The sequence below is a fragment of the Anomaloglossus baeobatrachus genome, chromosome 1 (assembly GCF_048569485.1).
Source record: "Anomaloglossus baeobatrachus isolate aAnoBae1 chromosome 1, aAnoBae1.hap1, whole genome shotgun sequence".
In the NCBI taxonomy this organism is placed as follows: domain Eukaryota; kingdom Metazoa; phylum Chordata; class Amphibia; order Anura; family Aromobatidae; genus Anomaloglossus; species Anomaloglossus baeobatrachus.
Window position 1 is genome coordinate 66,421,038 of NC_134353.1, and position 19,897 is coordinate 66,440,934.

Consider the following 19,897-nt stretch of genomic DNA (forward strand, 5'->3'; position numbering starts at 1 on the left):
ATGATGGTCTCCATCAGCAGGAGATGGGAAGACGGCTCGGCAGAACCGAGGTGAACCGGGACAGGGTTGTAGCCCGCCGGTACCGACACGGGGAACCGACCCGGAAACTGGAGCACAAAGGGGGGTACTCGGACCCTGAAGCCAGGACCAGAAACAAGTGGCCTGGTTAATTAACCGATTGAGGCCAGGACTAGAGGTTCTGTCCCACCCAAAGTCCCTCATAGAAGACAACAGCCCACCGATAGGGATAGGAGGTCACCGCCAGGGCCCATAGATCCCACGGGCCAGTGTCTGCGTGCACAGCTCCTTAGGCCACATCCAGCCGGGAGAGGACTCCTGAGTTCCAGACTAGGAACGTCCACCTTACACAAAGACAGTGCAGAGGAAAAGGATAGAGACCAGCAGTCTGGGTGGGGGATCCGAATGCAACCGGCCGCGGTGCCGGCCACTAGCACCTTGGTTTACCAGAGACTTGTGTGATTCATTGACTGAGTAACCGAGCACCCCCTTGCCATCGCTATACCCTGCACAAAACACTGGGTCCTGGGGCAACCATCTCTACCCACGGAGGGGTTAACATCTAGCTGCCACAACATCTCCCCCCGGATTCCCCACGACCGCAGCGGTGGTGTCCCACCTCACCACACACCATGGGTGACGTCACGAACTTAATACAGCCTAGCCCGTACATCTACGTCCCACTTTTTTACTCGGCGTGGCCGCGAGACCCCCCGGGTCCGGAGACCCTCGAGCCACCACCCCAGAAGGCCCGGATCCGAGCAGCGCCGGCTGCTGGCACGGGGGCAGCACACAATTATTGTACCGTGGCACAGAGGGGAGGGGGCCCTGGCAACTAAAGGAGGGCCATGTACGTAATCAGGAATATATAGGTCTGGTGTCCGACCCACTCACCAGGAAACTGCTGAGTGCCGATCAGCCCCGAAACCAGTAAGAAACCCTCCTATGTTCCCATGCAGATCTGCAGGACACTCTGCCCCTCCCCCTGCTAAGAGCCAGGGAAGAAGATGGAAGCCGCAGCTAAAGAGGAGCAGCTGATTTCTGCAGGTGTGTACGTCAGAGCAGAGGGAACAGCAGGAAGATGGAGGCTGCACATCTCCACAGCAGGAGAAGAGCAGGAAAAACTCCACAGGTCATCAGCAACTTATGAAGAAACAGAGGTGAGTATATACTTGTGACGCCCTGGACTAGCCAGGTAGTCAGACACAACACCACACACACCTCCTTCCCCGGACAGGTGACAACATTCAAACAAAAATCCTTGTTGCCACCCTCCAGGGTCTGATGTCCACACCAATTGGGTCAGAGCCAGGTGGTTGACTCCGCCCACCGAGGAGTTCACAGTCCTGGAGGCGGGAAAACACATCAGTCAGAGTCAGAGTCGGAGAGTCAGAGTGGAGAGGAGAGGAGTAAAGATGTGCACAGGCAGACCTGGGACCAGGCCTGCCACAGACTGTCTAGGTGTCTGGGTCGGAGCCCAGGCACCTCCAGCAAGGTCGGCAGACGGTGGTGGCCGTCTGCAGGAGTTGGTGAACGGTCGGTGGAACTGTAGGACCGGGGTCGGGCGGTGGCCCGCCGGTACCGAACCGGGGAGCCAATTGGACTCAAGCACCAGGCACGGTACTCAGACCCCGACTAGGCTAGAAGCCGCCCTGATAGTCGAATTTACTGATTGCGGTCTGGACCTCAGGGGTTCATTCCCACCCAAGTCCCGATTGACGGCAACAGCCAAACCATCTCGGATAAGTGCCACCGCCAAAGGCAAGAGATCCAAAGGACCAGCGCTGCGGGCAAACGGGCTCCTACGACACTTACACGCCAGGGAGCGGACTACCGGTGTCCAGGCACAGGAGTCAAAAAATACAGAACACAGATGCAGGGAAACGACAGCCATCCCCAGCCTGTCCAGGGAGAACACCGTAGCCGTCTGTGGGCCCCATCCTTTCTACCGTTTGGTTTACCAGAGACTCCGTTATCTTGTGTCAGAGTGAGTACACCAGTGCCCAGTGCCGTCAGGCACCACACCACGCTGCACCGCGACCCTGCGCCCTGCACCCCGGCCCTCACCTTCCCACAGGCCCCCGGGACCATCGCCCCCTGCCCACGGAGGGGTTAACATCAAGCTGCATAACACCGTCCCTGAGAGGCCTAGTCAACGTCAGCGGTGGTATCCACCATACAATCACCACAACCCGTGGGTGGTGTCACGAACTTTATCAATTCCACCAATCACCCAAACCCCTGCGTGCACCGCCACTACACCCTTCCAGAGCAACGTGACCCCCGGGTCTGGAGGCGCTCGAGCCACCGACACACGAGCCCGGATCCCAGCGGCTCGGTGGCCGCAGCCGAGGCCGCGGGGCGGTACATACTTATTGGATCTGTGTTTACTTTTACACACATACCTATGTTACTTGTACTGTATATAATTGTGTGTGTGTGTGTGTGTGTGTGTGTGTGTGTGTGTGTGTGTGTGTGTGTGTGTATATATATATGTGTGTGTGTGTGTGTGTGTGTGTGTGTGTGTGTGTGTGTGTGTGTGTGTATGTGTTTATCCTCCTTATAGAAGGCGTCAGTTGCGGAGCCTTGTGATTAGCTAAAGTGGTCATGTGTGACATTATTACTGCAGCCTGTAAACAGACGGAGCAGCAGAGAGACACCAGTGGACCGGGTGAGAAGGAGTAACTCCAATTTTATTTTTTCCAAGTACTAGATGATGAGCACAACAAAACTTAAAATGGTAAAATGGAAGACCCCAAGAGGCAGGGGGAGGTCTGAGAAGGGTTCAGGAGGGCGGCATGGTCAAATCTTGCACAGGGGCCCTTTGCTCTCAGTGTCCACGTCCACCCCTGGAGGGTTTGTTGTTTTTTGTTTTTTCTGTTGTTTGGTTTTTTTTTAATCTGTGAGTACACGGTGACCAAAGGCCTATGGGAGTGCATTACACGGTATGGGGGCCGAATAATACAATATGAGAGACACCTTATACATACTTTGGAGATGCATTATAATACTTGGAGGTATATAGGGTGCATTAAAATGGTACTGGGGCTGTATAATAAAATATGAAGGACTATGGGGTGCATAATAAAACATTCAGGACTATGGAGCTGCATTATACTACAGTGGAACCTTGGTTAACGAGAACAATCCGTTCTGAGAGTGTGCTTGTTAACCAAGTTCAGTAAAGCAAGATTTCCCATAGGAAATCATTGCAATGCAGACGATTCGTTCCACAACGTGTTAAATGTCCCATCCTGGTCCCCTATTCTGTCATTCCACACATGCACAAACACGCACAACCACACACACACGCACACGCACATATTATATGCTTACCTTACCTTCCGTTGCATCGCTGGTCTCCTGGGACTTGCTGTTCTCTGGTACGGGGCCGGGCTGTGTATCGGGTTACCATAACGACGAGGGAGGAACTTCCCGGCCAGAGCGCTGACGTCAAAGGCAGAGCCGCTTGCCTCTGATTGGCCAGCGTGCTGCCTTTCAGTAGCGGTGACAGGAAGTTCCTGCCTCGTTGCTATGGATGCCGATGTACAGCCTGGAGTGGAGCAGAGCGGCGAACTACAGGACCCAGGAGGCCGGTGAAGAAACGAAAGGTACACTATATTATATTATATGATATTATCACCTTACCTTCTGTTCCATCGCCGGCCTCCTGGGTCTTGTAGTTCGCCGCGAGGACGTCGCGATGTACCCGGGAACTACAAGAACCATGAGCCCGGCAGTGGAACGGAAGGTAAGGTGATCATAATACTGTATGTGCGTGCGTGCGTGTGTGTTTGTGCGTGCTTGTGTGTGTTTGCGTGGACTGCAAGTGCGGGTCAGAGTGCGGTGGATATATGGAACCGGAAGTGTGTGCGGTGAGAATTTTGCTCGTACAGCAAAGCTTTCTCGTAAAGCGGGTTACAAATTTACAGAAAGCTTTGCTTGTTAAGCGAAATTCTCATTAAGTGGGTTACTTGTTAAGCGAGGTTCCACTGTATATAGAAGACTATGGGTGTGCATTAAACGGTATGTGGACTGCATAATACAATATGGAGGACTATGTGGCTGACTTAGAAAACATGGAGGACAATGGGGCTGCATTATAATATATGGAGGCCTATGGGTGTGCATTATAGTACATGGCGGCCTATAGAGTGCATTAAATGGTATGGGGGCTGCATACTACAATATTCAGGTCTATGGAGCTACATTATAATAAATGGAGGACTATGGTGGGTGCATTATAAAATATGCAGGACTATGGGGGCTGCATTATAATACATAGAAGACTATGGAGGGTGCATTATAAAACATTCAGGACTATGGAGCTGCATTATAATACATGGAGGACTATGGAGGGTGCATTATAAAACATGTAGGACTATGGAGATGCATTATAATACATGGAGGACTACGGGGGCTGCATTATAATATATGGAGGACTATGGGGTGCAGTATAATAGATGGAGGACTATCGGATGAATTATAATAAATGGAGGACTATGTAAATGCATTCTAATATATGAAGGGTTATGTGGGACCCATTATACTATATGGAATGGTATGTTGGGGCCATTATAGTATTTGGAGAACTATATACGAAGGGGGACTAAGCTACAAGAATGAGATGGGAAAGTTTTGAGGCTATTTCCCTCAGCACTCAGCTTTCCCATGCTCTGATATCATGGGAAAGATGGGTGCTGAGAAAAAGATGTATAGCAAAGCATGGGGATGGTGGGTGCTGAGGATAGGATTTCAGAACATAGGAAATCTGAGTGCTGATAGGAAAAGGGAATTCAGATCATGGGAAACCTGGGTGCTGAGGGAAAGAACCCAGTGTCAGCCATACTATCCCGTTCCCTGAGTGTCAGCGTCATTATCCTGTACCCCGAGTGTCGGTGTACTGTCGGGGGCGAGGTCCAAACTTTGCACCAGGGCCCATCGAACCCTAGTGACGCCACTGATTCTTTGGAATTGTAAAGTAGTACAACCTCCACGTGGTAGGTGACCCAGGAGCAGTACAAGGTAAAGTGAGTGGTTTTGTAGGCTGTGGTTACATACTGTGGCACGCATTGCATCGGTTTTGATGTTTTAGAGTTCCAGCACTAAATGAAAGCTTTAGATAACAGGATGTTAAAGGGGTTGTCCACTACTTTTACATTGATAGCCTATCCTTAGGAGAAGTCATCAATGTCTGATCTGCCGGGGTCCAACACCCTGCACCCCGCTAATCATCTGTTCTCAGTGCAGAGAGCTGGAAATGGTCAGTGCTGGAGCTCCTCTGTCTTCCGATAGCAGCTGGGTACTGTACATCCGCCTACTATTCAAATCAATAAGAGGCGAATGTGCAGTACCCAGCCGCTATCAGTTTATGGAGCAACTCGGAAACTGAGTAATTCCGGTTGCCTGCTGCCGCCAACACCGGGAACAGCTGATTAACGGGAGTTCAGGATGTTGGACCCCGGCCGATCAGACATTGATGACCTATCCTAAAGATAGGCATGCAATGTAAAAGTAATGGACAACCTCTATAATGCAAAGGGAAATTATTGAGTTTGGATGTTTAGTGGATCACAGACACTCACCTCCAAACAGAACACTGTTGTACTTTCTCTCCTGGGGAACCCCAACCGCTCCTGCAAACCAGTCCACTGTGTGCTGCAACGTCTGATAAAGTCCATCCTGGATAATAAGAAACAAGGATTTGGGTGGATTGTACATAACCATTTTTCGCACACCATTTCTGTTATATATTTATTGCTATATATTAGGATGTAGCTATTCACAGACAGACGGCTCCTATGCAAAAATATAGGAGCCCCAATGGTGTCAATCCACTATTGATTATATGGTCATTCTGACATGGATTTTCTAAGTAAGTACACCAGCCTCCGTGATCTATTCCGTAATGTATGCATTGTATTGGGAAATCAAGTTACACATCTGCTTTAAACTGAATAAGGTTGAAGTGCCATACCACTTGCGGAAAGGTGTGGCGCCATTTTTCTAACCCTGTACAAAATCAATGGAATGAGTATTTTTATCCTTGCCATCTTCCATGATCCCTGGGCCAACTCCTCACCCCATTTCTGTTCAGTTCCTTAAGTTTGGGAAGTATAAAACACAGGTTTCTGCAAAAATAGTAAAAAGGCAAGGATTGGGCACCAATGTACTTACGTTGGACTTGCTATAATGATCCAATATGGAAGGCAAGAGCGGTAGGATAAGAGTGAAACCCAGAAGGTCGATGAGCAGAGCCAAGAAGACGGCGGTGATGACCCTCTGAGGGCTTTGCGTGGGCCCCTGCTGGGTCTTCGCTGTTTGCACCTTCTTCATCCTTTGTTATGTTGCACGCTGTCATGTACAGTCTTGAGGACGGCTACCTCCTTCAATGTTCCACCTCCCAGGAGGCTCAATAGTGCTGACTCACGGCAGAGCACTTTATAGGTTATGGTGACATTCTTGATGCTGGGAAGAAAGCAGAACTTCAGTTATTATTTTGTCATACCCAGACGTTGCTACAATCAGTGAAGCAGGAAGCAATGGGTGAAGTAGTAAAATGATCTGACAGGAAGCTGTTCCCTTTAAGTAAAGTTACTCATGTTGGAATGATGCAAAGCAACTTGTGTTTTAATGGTCTTGCAAAGACTGTGCTGAAACTGCAGGAAGCCTCCATCATGGAGAATACCCAGTGGTGTAGCGATAATACAGGTATACAGGGTGCTGCTTTTGCAATCTTGGTCTGAGCTATCCTATTACCTACAGACTAAGCTACATAAAATGTATGCACATCCCCGCTCACAATCCCTCAACTAGAACGTCAAGGAGACCTCCAGAAAAAAGGGGGGATATTTACCGACCCCCAGAAGAATAGGCACATTTCTTCAGTGCATAATATACTTTATAACCTCTTCCTGTGCCATTTTTCATTTAAGCTTTTTTCTTCAAATACCCAGAACTTTTTCATCAATATAGTGCAGAAGTGGGCAATTATATTCCCGGGGGAGCTACATGAGAGACCCTGACTGATGTGGGGGATCCAAACTAATAGGTTGAAATATTAAATTTATATTGATTGTATTACTTACTATTGAGCAGAAGTATGTGACATCCCCCTATATACAGCATGACCCCCCACATGGCCCCTCTATATACACCATGACTCCCCCACATGGCCCCTCTAAATACAGCATGACCCCTCACATGGCCCCTCTATATGCAGCATGACCCCCCCACATAGCCCCTCTATATACAGCATGACCCCCACATGGCCCCTCTATATACAGCATAACTCCCCTACATGGACCCTCTATATACAGCATGACTCCCCACATGACCCCTCTATATACAGAATGACCTCCACATGGCTGATCTATATACAGCATGACTCCCCACATGGCTCCTCTATATACAGCATTACCCCCTACATGGCCACTCTATATACAGCATGACCCCCACATAGCCACTCTATATACAGCATGACCCCCACATAGCCACTCTATATACAGCATGACCACCCACATGGCTTCTCTATATACAGCATTACCCCCTACATGGCCCCTCTATATACAGCATGACCCCCTACATGGCTCCTCTATATACAGCATTACCCCCTACATGGCCACTCTATATACAGCATGACCCCCACATAGCCACTCTATATACAGCATGACCCCCACATAGCCACTCTATATACAGCATGACCACCCACATGGCTTCTCTATATACAGCATTACCCCCTACATGGCCCCTCTATATACAGCATGACCCCCTACATGGCTCCTCTATATACAGCATTACCCCCTACATGGCCACTCTATATACAGCATGACCCCCACATAGCCACTCTATATACAGCATGACCCCCACATAGCCACTCTATATACAGCATGACCACCCACATGGCTTCTCTATATACAGCATTACCCCCTACATGGCCCCTCTATATACAGCATGACCCCTCACATGGTCCCTGTATATACAGCATAAGTCCCCCACATAGCCCCTCTATATACAGCATGAGCCCCTCTATATACAGCATATGTGGGGGCTATGTGGAGGACTCATGCTGTATATAGAGGGGCTGAGTCCCCCACATAGCCCATCTATATACAGCATGATCCCCACATAACCTCCTATATACATTATCCTCCGCACAGGACATGTGATGATGTCTCAAGCCGATTGGTGGAAGAAAGCTAGCGGGACCATCTTTCACCAATATTTTCACCACTTCTACATCCTGTGGATGCAAATAGTGGAGACATCAGGAAGCGGGTGGCAGTGATGGCTGGGCAGCACGGGAGGGCACGGTGCGGCACGCTGTTTTCAGCCCTTCGGCTGTCTCGGTCTACGGGCCGGGTGTGACTCACAGGCTGCATTTTGCCCAGCCCTGACAGTGGTAGGAGGGCTTGCTTTTTGGTGGAACAAGAAGATTTGAATGAGCTTAAGTGGATAGAAACAAAACAAATAGTTACGAGGGGGACGCTACAAGGGGGTCCACGTCACTCTACAGCTTAATCTCACACTTGCTCCTCAAATCAGGCTACAGATTGAGCACAACACGTACCCCAACCAGTATATATATATACACCCATGACGATCAATGCTACCACACTCTGAATGTTCTGCGGTATCACAAGATTATAATTTTGTTCCTCTCACTGAGAACATTCAATAAAATATCACACTCTGAATGTCACGCACACAATGTACTCACTGCCCCCAGCCATGTACAGGTCATATGTACAAGCTACCACTTAGTTTAAACAGAGACACTTAAGGTGGCTTTACACACTGCAACATCGCAAACGACATCGCTGTAACGTCACCGGTTTTGTGACGTTATAGCGACCTCCCCAGCGACATTGCAGTGTGTGAAACACATCAGCGACCTGGCCCCTGCTGTGAAGTTGCTGATCGCTACAAATCGTTCAGGACCATTCTTTGGTCCTTTGTTTCCCGCTGTGCAGCATGATCGCTAGAAAGTTTCAGTGTGTAAAGGGGCCTTTACAGCGACTTTGTTAGCGACTTCCCTTTCAAAAAGCTACTTTACAACGTCCCCAATGACTAGCTAGGTCGTTCTGCAGGTCAGGATAGCTGTTGCGTCGTTGGCCAGATTTGCCGGTTCTTTAGGGCAACAAAAAGTCTTGGTAAGGAAGACATTTACATTTCATTAGACATTCAGGAGATGGTCTAATATAAAAGTATTTAAAAATGACAAAAATTTCTATACAACACAATAAATATGCATTGCAGTGGCTCATTTTCACTACAGGATACATACCATGTTTTGATTGCATTTTATTGCCGTTTTTTGAGGAAGATCCAAAAACCAATATCTTGGCATTATATACATATTATATAGTTGAAATCGTGGCCTACTATGAAGCCCAGCATGTGGCTGGTCTTCACAGGACATGAGTACCAAAATTTCAGCAATGGGGGCTTTTAGCATGCCCCTGACTGCCACGGCAATCCACAATCACATTGCAATAGAGCAACCAAAACCTTGCGCCAGAATGCACCAATTAGATAGATATCGCAGTCATAGACGGCGCTCCCATTTTCTACAGCTTGTCTTTGTTATTGCTGCTCAGCTCATTTGGGTGGTGCAAAGCTGCAACACCACACGCAACCGGTATACAGGGCGCAGTATTATTTTTGGAAGAAGGCAGCTGTAGCGTCCCTGAGAACCTCAGGGCACTACAGGAAACTGCATCCTCTTGGGGATGCAGGACCTACCCCCTGAGACCTGGAGTATCAGTGCCTTTTCCACCAAAACACATCTAAAATCCTAGTTCTCATCTCTCCAGACTGTGCATAGAGGGTGGACGTAAGGGGATGGTAGCCATGGGAACGCGTCCCTGGGTATAGCCAGCCTTGTGGGAGGGGTCAGTCAGTCAGTAGATGGGGAGGAGAGAGTGAAGAAGCACACAGGAGAGGTGTGCGGACGTGCCTGAGCTGGGTCTGTGTAACGATGACCCCGGGGGCACAGGAGAGAGATCGCCAGGATGGGTACTGAGATACTGATGGGACTGGAGCACGCACGGGGCACAGGGCAGGTCAAGCACAAGTTTTAGACTGTTTGGCAAATAACTGCCCGGTGGGGGACACCTTCACGGACTTCACCGAACCAAATAATCTGGGGGCATCAGCAGTAAACTAGGATCGGGGTTCGGACACTTACCGCCCCACAGGGTCCACACTGCCCGCCGTACGGAGAAATGAGACTGTACCCCAAAAGGGATAGTCGGGGTTCCCAAACGCTCCACGCTACTGGGACTCAATCTACAGAGAGTGCCGGGGACAGAGCAATCTGGGTCACTACATTGGCACTGGTCCTCCAAGGGACCTGAACCAGCAATCCCTGGGTCCACAGCGAGTAGACTGTTAAAGACAACCTGGTGTGGTCTCCGTTATTGCTCCATTACATTTCCCAGGCACAGCCCTACCTGCGGAGGGCCTACCATCTCAGCTGCCACTACTACCAGCCCTGAGAGTACCTACATTAAGCAGCGGCGGTTCTCCATCCCTAACCGCAACCCGCAGGTGGCGTCACATGACAAAAACTCTTCTCCCCTGTAAATACCCCCCATTGACAAAAAAGGGGCCCTGAGCACGGGACCAGGCAACGGCCACCAGAGTGACATTCCTATTTGTTGCCGCCCGGGACCGAGTACCCCCCTTCTCTGGGCGCTACACAGCCATGTTTTTTAAATCCTAAACAACCTTTATAAAATATACTCCACCCCTTCCTTCAGTACTGGGCCACACAGACACTAACGTCCTGACGCCAGAGTCAGCATAAAGATGTTGTATCTGGTCTAAGGTCTAGATCTACTTTGGTTTGGGCCACTTCTACAAACAAACAATTTTTTATTTAATTTTATCCTTTGTGCTCCCGGGAGAGGATGTATCAATGGAGCAGATATATTAAAGCCGTCTTTGTTGCCCATAGTAACCAGTTACAGCACAACTTTAATTTTTTAAAAGCTGAATTTGAAATGAAAGCTGAGCTAGGCTTGGTTGCTATGGGCAACTCATAAGGCCGCCTAGTAAACAATGAGGCCTTGTTCATAAAAACGCAGTGAGACATCAACATCAGCAGAGTTGCTGAGCTCAGGAGGATAAACCGAGGATAAAGGAAAATCTTTACTGAACTCTTAATCTTTCATCCATTTTTAACACCCTAAAATTAACCTTCTTAGTGAAGTCATGCAAGACGAATGCAAACTGCAGAAAACCAGATGTCACAGAAGACAACAAGTTGGTCTGGTGATTCAGTCTTCATGGTATTATCTATCTTCCTGTATGGGCTTTTTGTTTCCTTTGAATCTAAATTGTATAAAATGGTATTAAAGAGTCATAAAAACCTCAAGGGGGAACATTCTCCTAATATACAAATAGGACATCTCCATAGACTTCTACAAAGAGCACAGATGCCGAGAGTGGCTTCTTAATATATGCACTGCAGATTATAGCCGCATGTACATGCAGTAACAGGTCCTAGTACCAGATAATCCAGAAAGTGTGAGAATGTTGCACTTTGTTCTAGAGTCATCATTGTCTTTGCGCCTTTTTGTCTAGTTTGTGTTTTGTGCATTTTTTTGTTTGCCCTCACTTTATTATTCCATTTCCCTTTTATTGAAGTCTTTTTTTATTTTAGAAAAACGTTTGTTTTTTTTGTTTTTTTTTTGCTTCTTTCACACTTAGAAATTCCAGATGCCTTTACCTGGTTCATCAATTGTGACGTTTTTAAAAAGATGCAGAATTTGATAATTCAACTCCTGTGCCTTCCTCCCTCCCTCCCCCGATGTATTTTTGAATATTCCAAAATTTGGACACATTTTTTGTGATTTAAGAAAACAAAAACCAAGTATAGCGGACCACATATTGATATTAATATACATTAACCCCATAATATGCATACAAAAACTTGTGAAAAATAGGGGGTATTTATCATGTTAGAAGTAAAGTTACAGTACCACAATTGTGAAAAAAGTATATAAATTGTATTATTACAGAAATACAAGTATTAAGATCACATGTGATAACCAGTTAATAATTTGACATGTGTCGCGGGCGGAGGAGGGAACGCTGTGCTCACCCACTGCTCGGGTCCGGCTGCTGCTGCTCGGTGGTGGCTCAAGCGGTGGGCCGGATCCCGGGGACTCGAGCGGCGCTCCTCGCCCGTGAGTGAAAAGGGGAATGATTTTGGGGATTTATTGTCCGTGACGCCACCCACGGTTGTGGTGAAGTTGTGACACCACCGCAGCTCTGGACGGGGATCCCGAAAGCGATGACATGGCGCAGCTTCGATGTTAGTTCTCCCCTCCGTGGGTAGGGGGGTTGGTTGTCCCGGGGCCCCGGTGAGGGTTTGGGGATGGCAGGCGGGTTACGGGGCCTGGTGAGGTGCAGAGTCGCGGGGGCAGCGCTGTGCCACACGGCACGGTGGTACTCACTCAGCCAGTAATCCACACAGAGTCTCTGGTCAAACAAACGGCTGGATGGACGGGTCCCACAGGCGGCTGCGGTTGTTCTCCTCCCGGCAAGTTGATGGTGACTGCCTTTCCCTGCACCTGTGTTGTGTTTACGGATCCGATGGCTTCCCACCGGTAACCCGCTCCCCAGCTTGGATGGATGCTGAGGGAGCCCCTTTTGCCCGCAGGCTCTGGCCCTGGGAACTGTAGCCTTGGCGGTGACTGTGTTTCCCTCTACGGTGTGAGCTGTTGCCTTCAATCGGGTCTTGGCTGCTGAGAAACCCCGGAGGTTCCCTTCGCTAACGGATTTGACCAGTTTTACGGCGACTCCTAGCCTGGTCGGGGTCCGTAGGCCCTGCCGGATGGTGCTGGCTTCTCTTTACTTTCCGATCCGGTACCGCCGGGCCACTGCCCGTCCACGGTCCATACGGATTGCTCCAATTAGCCTCTCCTGCAGACGGTCACCACCGTCTGCCAACCTTGCTGAGTGCCCGGGCCACACACCCGGACACGGTCAGTGTGTTCCTCTACCGCTTCTCTCCACAACTCCGCTCAACTGAATTATTTTCCCGCCTCCAGGACTGTGAATTCCTCGGTGGGCGGGACCAACCGCCTGGCCCACCCCCTGGTGTGGACATCATCCCCTGGAGGAAGGCAACAAGGATTTTGAGTTTGGCTTCGGTGTGCCTAGCCAAGGTGTGGGGTGTTTTGGTGTAGTACCTGTGACGACCTGGCTTGTCCAGGGCGCCACACATACATAGTTAAAAAACAAGTCTAAATGAGACAGAGAGAGGAAAAAAGAGGTCCCACGGAGGGAGACAGACTACCCCCTGACAAAAGTACTTTTGTCAGGGGGTAGTCTGTCTCCCTCCGTGGTTCCTCTTTTTCCTCTGTCTCATTTTTTAAACTATGTATATCAAATTATCAAGTGGTTATCACGTGTAATCTTAATACTTGTATTTCTGCAATAATAAAATTTATATACGGTACTTTTTTCACAATTGTGGTACTGTAACTTTACTTCTAACATGATAAATACCCCCTATTTTTCACAAGTTTTTGTATTTTTTGTGATTTGATGCAAAGTGGTAGAACCAGTATAAGACATGAAGAAAGCCTATTTTTTTTTTTTTTTTACTTTGCACCAATTTGATCAATTGTGTGCGCCATGTTGATAACTTGGCACCAAAAACAGCAACTAACCCTACAAAACAAAAAAGTAAAAAAAGTGACTACAAAAAAAAAAAAAGCAAAATGATGAATTTGTTGAAGCACAAAGTTCTAATACAATCACTATTATTTCCAAAGCCTAGGATCAAAAACTTACCATTGCATTTCACACGACTGACTGCGGAGCATTACTATATACCTTGTTTATGAGCTTTATAGTAAACTATTGGGAACTTCATGATGTCGCAGGACCTAGTAAGCGCCACAGGAGCTCAGGTCACTCGGCCACGGATGCCAGGCGCAGAAGTGAAGACTTCCTCACCTGCCACAGAGGACCACGGCACAGCAAACCAAACTGCTCCTCTTTAGAGAGTTAATCGCTTATATGTAGAGAAACCAGAATGGTTTAGCGTCTTCTACTTTTCCTTTGCGTTAGAGAATTTACCGATTCATCTAAACCCCAGCATTTTCTCCTGCAGTTTGCATAGGTTTCAAAACCAGCATCTTTCATTGCGTCTAAAACATGTATCTAATGATAGCAAGACCGCTATTACACTGCGCTCACAATTCAGCCACATTCATTTGCCGTGGTATCTTATGTTGCGCCCAAACAACAGTCATGTTTATCAATTTGTTCACTTTTTTAAATTGTGTCAAACCGTACACATTTTTTCACATTTTTACAATACAGTGGCAAAATCTATTTGCTGCAATGTCTGAAAACTGTGGCAAGCCCCCTCCCTCCCTAAATGTAGCAATGCCGCCACAATGCAGGAATACAATTTTGGGCAATGTTCACACAGGGTATTTTTGCGCAGTTTTTTTTTCCCTGCAGCAAAACGTCATCCTTTGCCATGAAATATGATGCAGTTTTGCCGTGTTTTTTTTTGCCACAGTTTTGAAAACTTCCTCATAGATTTTTATGGGTGAAAAACAAACTTAAAACCATGGCAAAAACATTTAAAAAAAATGCCATGTTCATTCTTTCAAAAATGGAACAAAAACCGTGGTGGTTGACAAAATATTCAGGTAAAAAACACGTGTGTGTGTGTGTGTGTGTGTGTGTGTGTGTGTGTGTGTGTGTGTGTGTGTGTGCGTGCGCAACATTTCTGGAATTTAATAGACTTTGCTGTAACTGTGAAGGCAGAGTTTTATTAGCATGAATTTGCATAAAACCAAGGCAAAAACCATACAAAAAAAAAACAAAACACGGCAAAAACACCCCATGTGAACAAGGCTTTAGGTGATTTCTGCGGCAAATCCAATGCATTGCACAGGATAAAGTCCACGTAGAATATCCGCCGCACAAAATCGGTGTACACTGCAGATTCTTGAAGTCTCATTAACACAACTAATTAGGGCTCACGCACACAACCGATTTTCCCCTGAGTGTTCTCTGTGGTTTTCATGGATAGCACTCATACCCAGTGGGTTCTATGGGGTTATGCACATGTCCGATATTTTCCTCGGACCGATATTTCTGCAGAAAAATTTAAAAAAAAAAATGAATCAGAGACCGGTCTTACTTTGATGCGAGTGATTAGATCAAAAATCGAAAATGCAAATGCAAATCTACGGATCTGAGAAAAAAAAAATAAATAAATATTGGACCACACTCTGATGACATCCAAATGTCATCTGACTTTCAAGGATTTGAGTCAGTGGATTATAATTTTTTATTTTTTCCCTATCCTCTGAGAAAAACGGATAACATTCAGATCAGAATAATCTGACCCTTTTTCTCAGATGTCGCAAAAACGATCCTGCGACACTACTCTTCAGGCAATTTGCTGCGGAACTGCAGCATAGGCAACCCATGTGAATAAACCGTGGTTCTTGTGTGAAAAAGTGCAGGATTGAGGGAGCACAGATATCACCAAGGGGACACAGACAGCACTGGGGGGTAGCACAGAGCAGTGGAGGGTGGCACACAGGACGGGGGAGGGGGGGCACACACAGTACTAGGGCTGGTACACAGCACCGGGGGAGGCAGGAGGCTCACAGCACCGGGGGAGGCAGGAGGCTCACAGCATCGGGGGAGGCAGGAGGCTCACAGCACCGGGGGAGGCAGGAGGCTCACAGCACCGGGGGAGGCAGGAGGCTCACAGCACCGGGGGAGGCAGGAGGCTCACAGCACCGGGGGAGGCAGGAGGCTCACAGCACCGGGAGAGGCAGGAGGCTCACAGCACCGGGAGAGGCAGGAGGCTCACAGCACCGGGAGAGGCAGGAGGCTCACAGCACCGGGAGAGGCAGGAGGCTCACAGCACCGCCAGGGGCAGGAGGCTCACAGCACCGCCAGGGGCAGGAGGCTCACAGCACCGCCAGGGGCAGGAGGCTCACAGCACCGCCAGGGGCAGGAGGCTCACAGCACCGCCAGGGGCAGGAGGCTCACAGCACCGCCAGGGGCAGGAGGCTCACAGCACCGCCAGGGGCAGGAGGCTCACAGCACCGGGGGAGGCAGGAGACTCACAGCACCGGGGGAGGCAGGAGACTCACAGCACCGGGGGGGGGCAGGAAACTCACAGCACCGGGGGGAGGCAGGAGACTCACAGAACCGGGGAGGCAGGAGACTCACAGCACCGGGGGGAGGCAGGAAACTCACAGCACCGGGGGAGGCAGGAGACTCACAGCACCGGGGGAGGCAGGAGACTCACAGCACCGGGGGGAGGCAGGAAACTCACAGCACCGGGGGAGGCAGGAGACTCACAGCACCGGGGGAGGCAGGAGACTCACAGCACCGGGGGAGGCAGGAGACTCACAGCACCGGGGGAGGCAGGAGACTCACAGCACCGGGGGGAGGCAGGAAACTCACAGCACCGGGGGGGGCAGGAAACTCACAGCACCGGGGGGGGGCAGGAAACTCACAGCACCGGGGGGAGGCAGGAGACTCACAGAACCGGGGAGGCAGGAGACTCACAGCACCGGGGGGAGGCAGGAAACTCACAGCACCGGGGGGAGGCAGGAGACTCACAGCACCGGGGGGAGGCAGGAGACTCACAGCACCGGGGGAGGCAGGAGACTCACAGCACCGCCGGAGGAAGGAGACTCACAGCACCGCCGGAGGAAGGAGGCTCACAGCACCGCCGGAGGAAGGAGGCTCACAGCACCGCCGGAGGAAGGAGGCTCACAGCACCGCCGGAGGAAGGAGGCTCAAAACCTGCTGCTCCTTTTCTTCTGTGGGACAGGAGTGCAGTGCATCTCTTACCATGCCTAGAAAGTACGTCCTGAGGACATAATGGTATTCACACCACACATTGTGATTTAAAAAGCCAACAAGACCGCAGCTGCCGCCCAAGTACTGCGGTCCGCTGGAATGGGCCCATGGGCCGCATAAAAAGTCATCGGGGGCCGCATACGGTCCGCGGGCCGGAGATTCCTCCCCTGCTAATGAAATCCCATAGAACCCTATGGTCCGTCGGAATCAGTTTTTTGCCGGCGTCATGTGACGCCCTGGCCTATCAGGTCGTCACAGGGTATTGTGCAACCTTCCCTTCTGCACAGTATCCACATCCTCCTTGGTTACGGATCCCTGGCCTTTGGTGTTGCTAAGAACAAGCTAATCAAAATCCTAGAACCACTCTGCACCACACCCATCAGACACACCAATGGACAGCCTGAAGGGAATAGGGCCTCCCACTTGGGGGGGGGTTAGTTAGGGAGGGTCAGGAGTGTGAGTAGAAGGGAGTTGAGAGAGGTGTAGCGTTTGAGGCGGTTGGGAGCAGGGCTCCTGGAGACTACTAGGTGGCAGACGTTGGTCTGGGCCTGGTAGGAGCTGGAACCCTGGTCGCAGGGGATCGTGACAAGGGGCACGGAACTGCAGAGGAGGGCGGCCTTGTGCCATCTCCGGGCAGGGGCCAGGGCACGACGGGGTACATGGACCCTAGGCCGGGAAGTAGCTTCAAGCGTCCTGGTAATTCACCCAAAGAGGACGAAGCCTTCAAGATTCATCCTCCACCCGCTCCAAAATCGGGGTACTAGCACAATGAGGGGGATAGGACTTTCCCAATCCGCAGTCCAGAAAAATCCCAAGCGTGAACCCTGAGAGCAAGCTCACCCAGTTAGCCACACTGGTGAGCGGGACCCGACTAGGTTTACACTACAGGGGCCAATCAGTAGAAAGGTGCCAAGGAAAAGGTCACAGGCTAACAAGCAACACCAATGGGCACGGGATCCAAGCGTGCTCCCTCCCTGCTGCAGCGGTGCTCAGAACTTTGGTTTACAAGTTGTCGGTGTCAGCGTTATTGGACTGAGTGAGAACGTAGTGACCCTTACCTCCTCAACGGTATCCCTCCGCCAGCATCGCCGAGCCCCGGAGCATCCCCCCTACCCACGGAGGGGTTAAACACCTGGCTGCCATCCCAACGCCACTGGGTGCTCCCATCAGCAGCGGTGGTACTCCAACTTACAACACACCGTGGGTGGTGTCACGAACTTTAACTATAAAGTCGCCTGGAAATACCCCCCTTCCCTTTTCATTTTGAGTGCCCGCATGACCCGCGGGTCTGGAGACCCCTCGAGCCACCGCGGATCCGGATCCGAGCAGTTCCGGCTGCTGACACGGGGGCGGTACAGTCACGTGATGGATCCACAAAATTCAAGATGCCGTTCAAAATTCAAGATCTATTCTAATTTAGACATTACAATAACGACAGAACAGAAATGTTACAGATAGTAGATGTAGAAATTAATCAGGCAATAAAAAAAAAAAAAAAATTAAACCACATGATTTGGGGGGGGGATGCCAGATAATTCAAATAACGAGTTTTGCTCGCTGCGTAGCTTTATTTTAAATAATTCTATCACTTTTTAACCCCTTGAGGTGATATTTCTTCACCGCAGAGAAGTCTTCATTGCATTTCCTGCCAAGTTCGAGTCTTCCAGTGCTGAGTGATGCTCCTCCTCAGATTACAGCCCTTTCCCTTATTATCTCCTCTACCTGTAGCTTGCTCCTCCATCATCCCCCTCCTCCCTGGGTTTCTTTCCTCTGCAGGAAACCTTTGGATTTTCTATGGTGTTTTATATATACATTATTCTTGTGTGCTGTCTCGTAGAGACTCCTTACCCATGTCTTCCTGTAGTCTGTGCGAGCTGTACAGTGGATTCTCCCCTTCCTCTCTGTTCCCTCCTGCTCCCAGCCCTGATCCTCCCTTTGCCTCCTCCTACAGCATCAGATTTCCGTGCTGCGAGTCCGGTCTCCAAAACTTGAGAAAACAAAAACATTTTCTCATATCGACAGCGTAAACCCCCCCCAAATATCTGCGTTCAATTTTGCCATCCTCAGGGGTGCACAGAAAAAAAAAGAAATTGACGTGTGGCTTTTATTTTAAGATCTTTACGCTCTGTAATATTTGATATTATGCTGAAGATTCACGCACAAACTATTAATACAATTATTTTTCAGAGATTTTTTTTTTCCTTTGCACTGGTTTGCTGACGGCTTCATTCAGGCGTTGGGTTTGTCACGTATGTGTCTTTTTTTATTATTTTTTTTATGGGTGGAACATGTCCTTTATATATTATATTGGGGCTGTTCTGATCTTTGTTGTTTTTTTTCTGTGAATCGATGGATTACTGTAAAAAAAAAAAAAAAAAAAATATTAGAAAAAAAAATAAAAATGATATCTGCTTTTGTTTCGAGCCACGGATAAAACTTGCCAATGAACTTAAACTGTTCCATGGAAATCACGGGCACCACGTGTACCATCTATATGCTGTCCCCTTTTAAAATTATGAAGGGTATAAAGCGTTGCATTTGTAAAAAAAATAAAATAAAAAAAAAAATATATACTATTTTATATATATATATATATATATATATATATATATATATATATATATATATATATATATATATATATATATATATATATATATATATATATATATATATATATATTTTGCACACGCACACACACACACACACACACACTGTATATATAGAGATATATTATATACAGTATATAAATATATATATGTCGCGGGCAGAGGAGGGGACGCTGCGCTCACCCACTGCTCGGGTCCGGCTGCTGCTGCTGCTCGGTGGTGGCTCGAGCGGTGGGCCGGATCCCGGGGACTCGAGCGGCGTTCCTCGCCCGTGAGTGAAAGGGGGTGGTTTGGGTTTAGGGATATTGTCCGTGACGCCACCCACGGTTGTGGTGAGATTGGTGACACCACCGCTGCTCTGGACGGGGGATCCCGGGAGCGATGACAGGGAGCAGCTTGGATGT

At 48.9% G+C, this 19,897-nt stretch overlaps 1 protein-coding gene across 2 annotated transcripts in view; it reads right to left on the reverse strand.

Moving 5' to 3' along the window:
* SLC75A1 (solute carrier family 75 member 1) overlaps positions 1-18,777 on the reverse strand; it is a 74,922-nt gene extending 56,145 nt beyond the window's left edge. The window contains exons 1-3 of one of the 2 annotated variants that reach the window (XM_075333082.1): positions 18,733-18,777; positions 6,196-6,486; positions 5,604-5,700 (exon numbers count right to left, since the gene is read on the reverse strand). In XM_075333082.1, coding sequence (XP_075189197.1) covers positions 5,604-5,700; positions 6,196-6,354 — 256 coding nt within the window. In that variant the 5' untranslated portion in view covers positions 6,355-6,486; positions 18,733-18,777. Of the gene's footprint in view, positions 1-5,603; positions 5,701-6,195; positions 6,487-9,304; positions 9,357-18,732 lie in introns of those variants that run through there. The other variant, XM_075333093.1, reaches the window with a different exon arrangement.
* Positions 18,778-19,897: the final 1,120 nt, after the last annotated feature.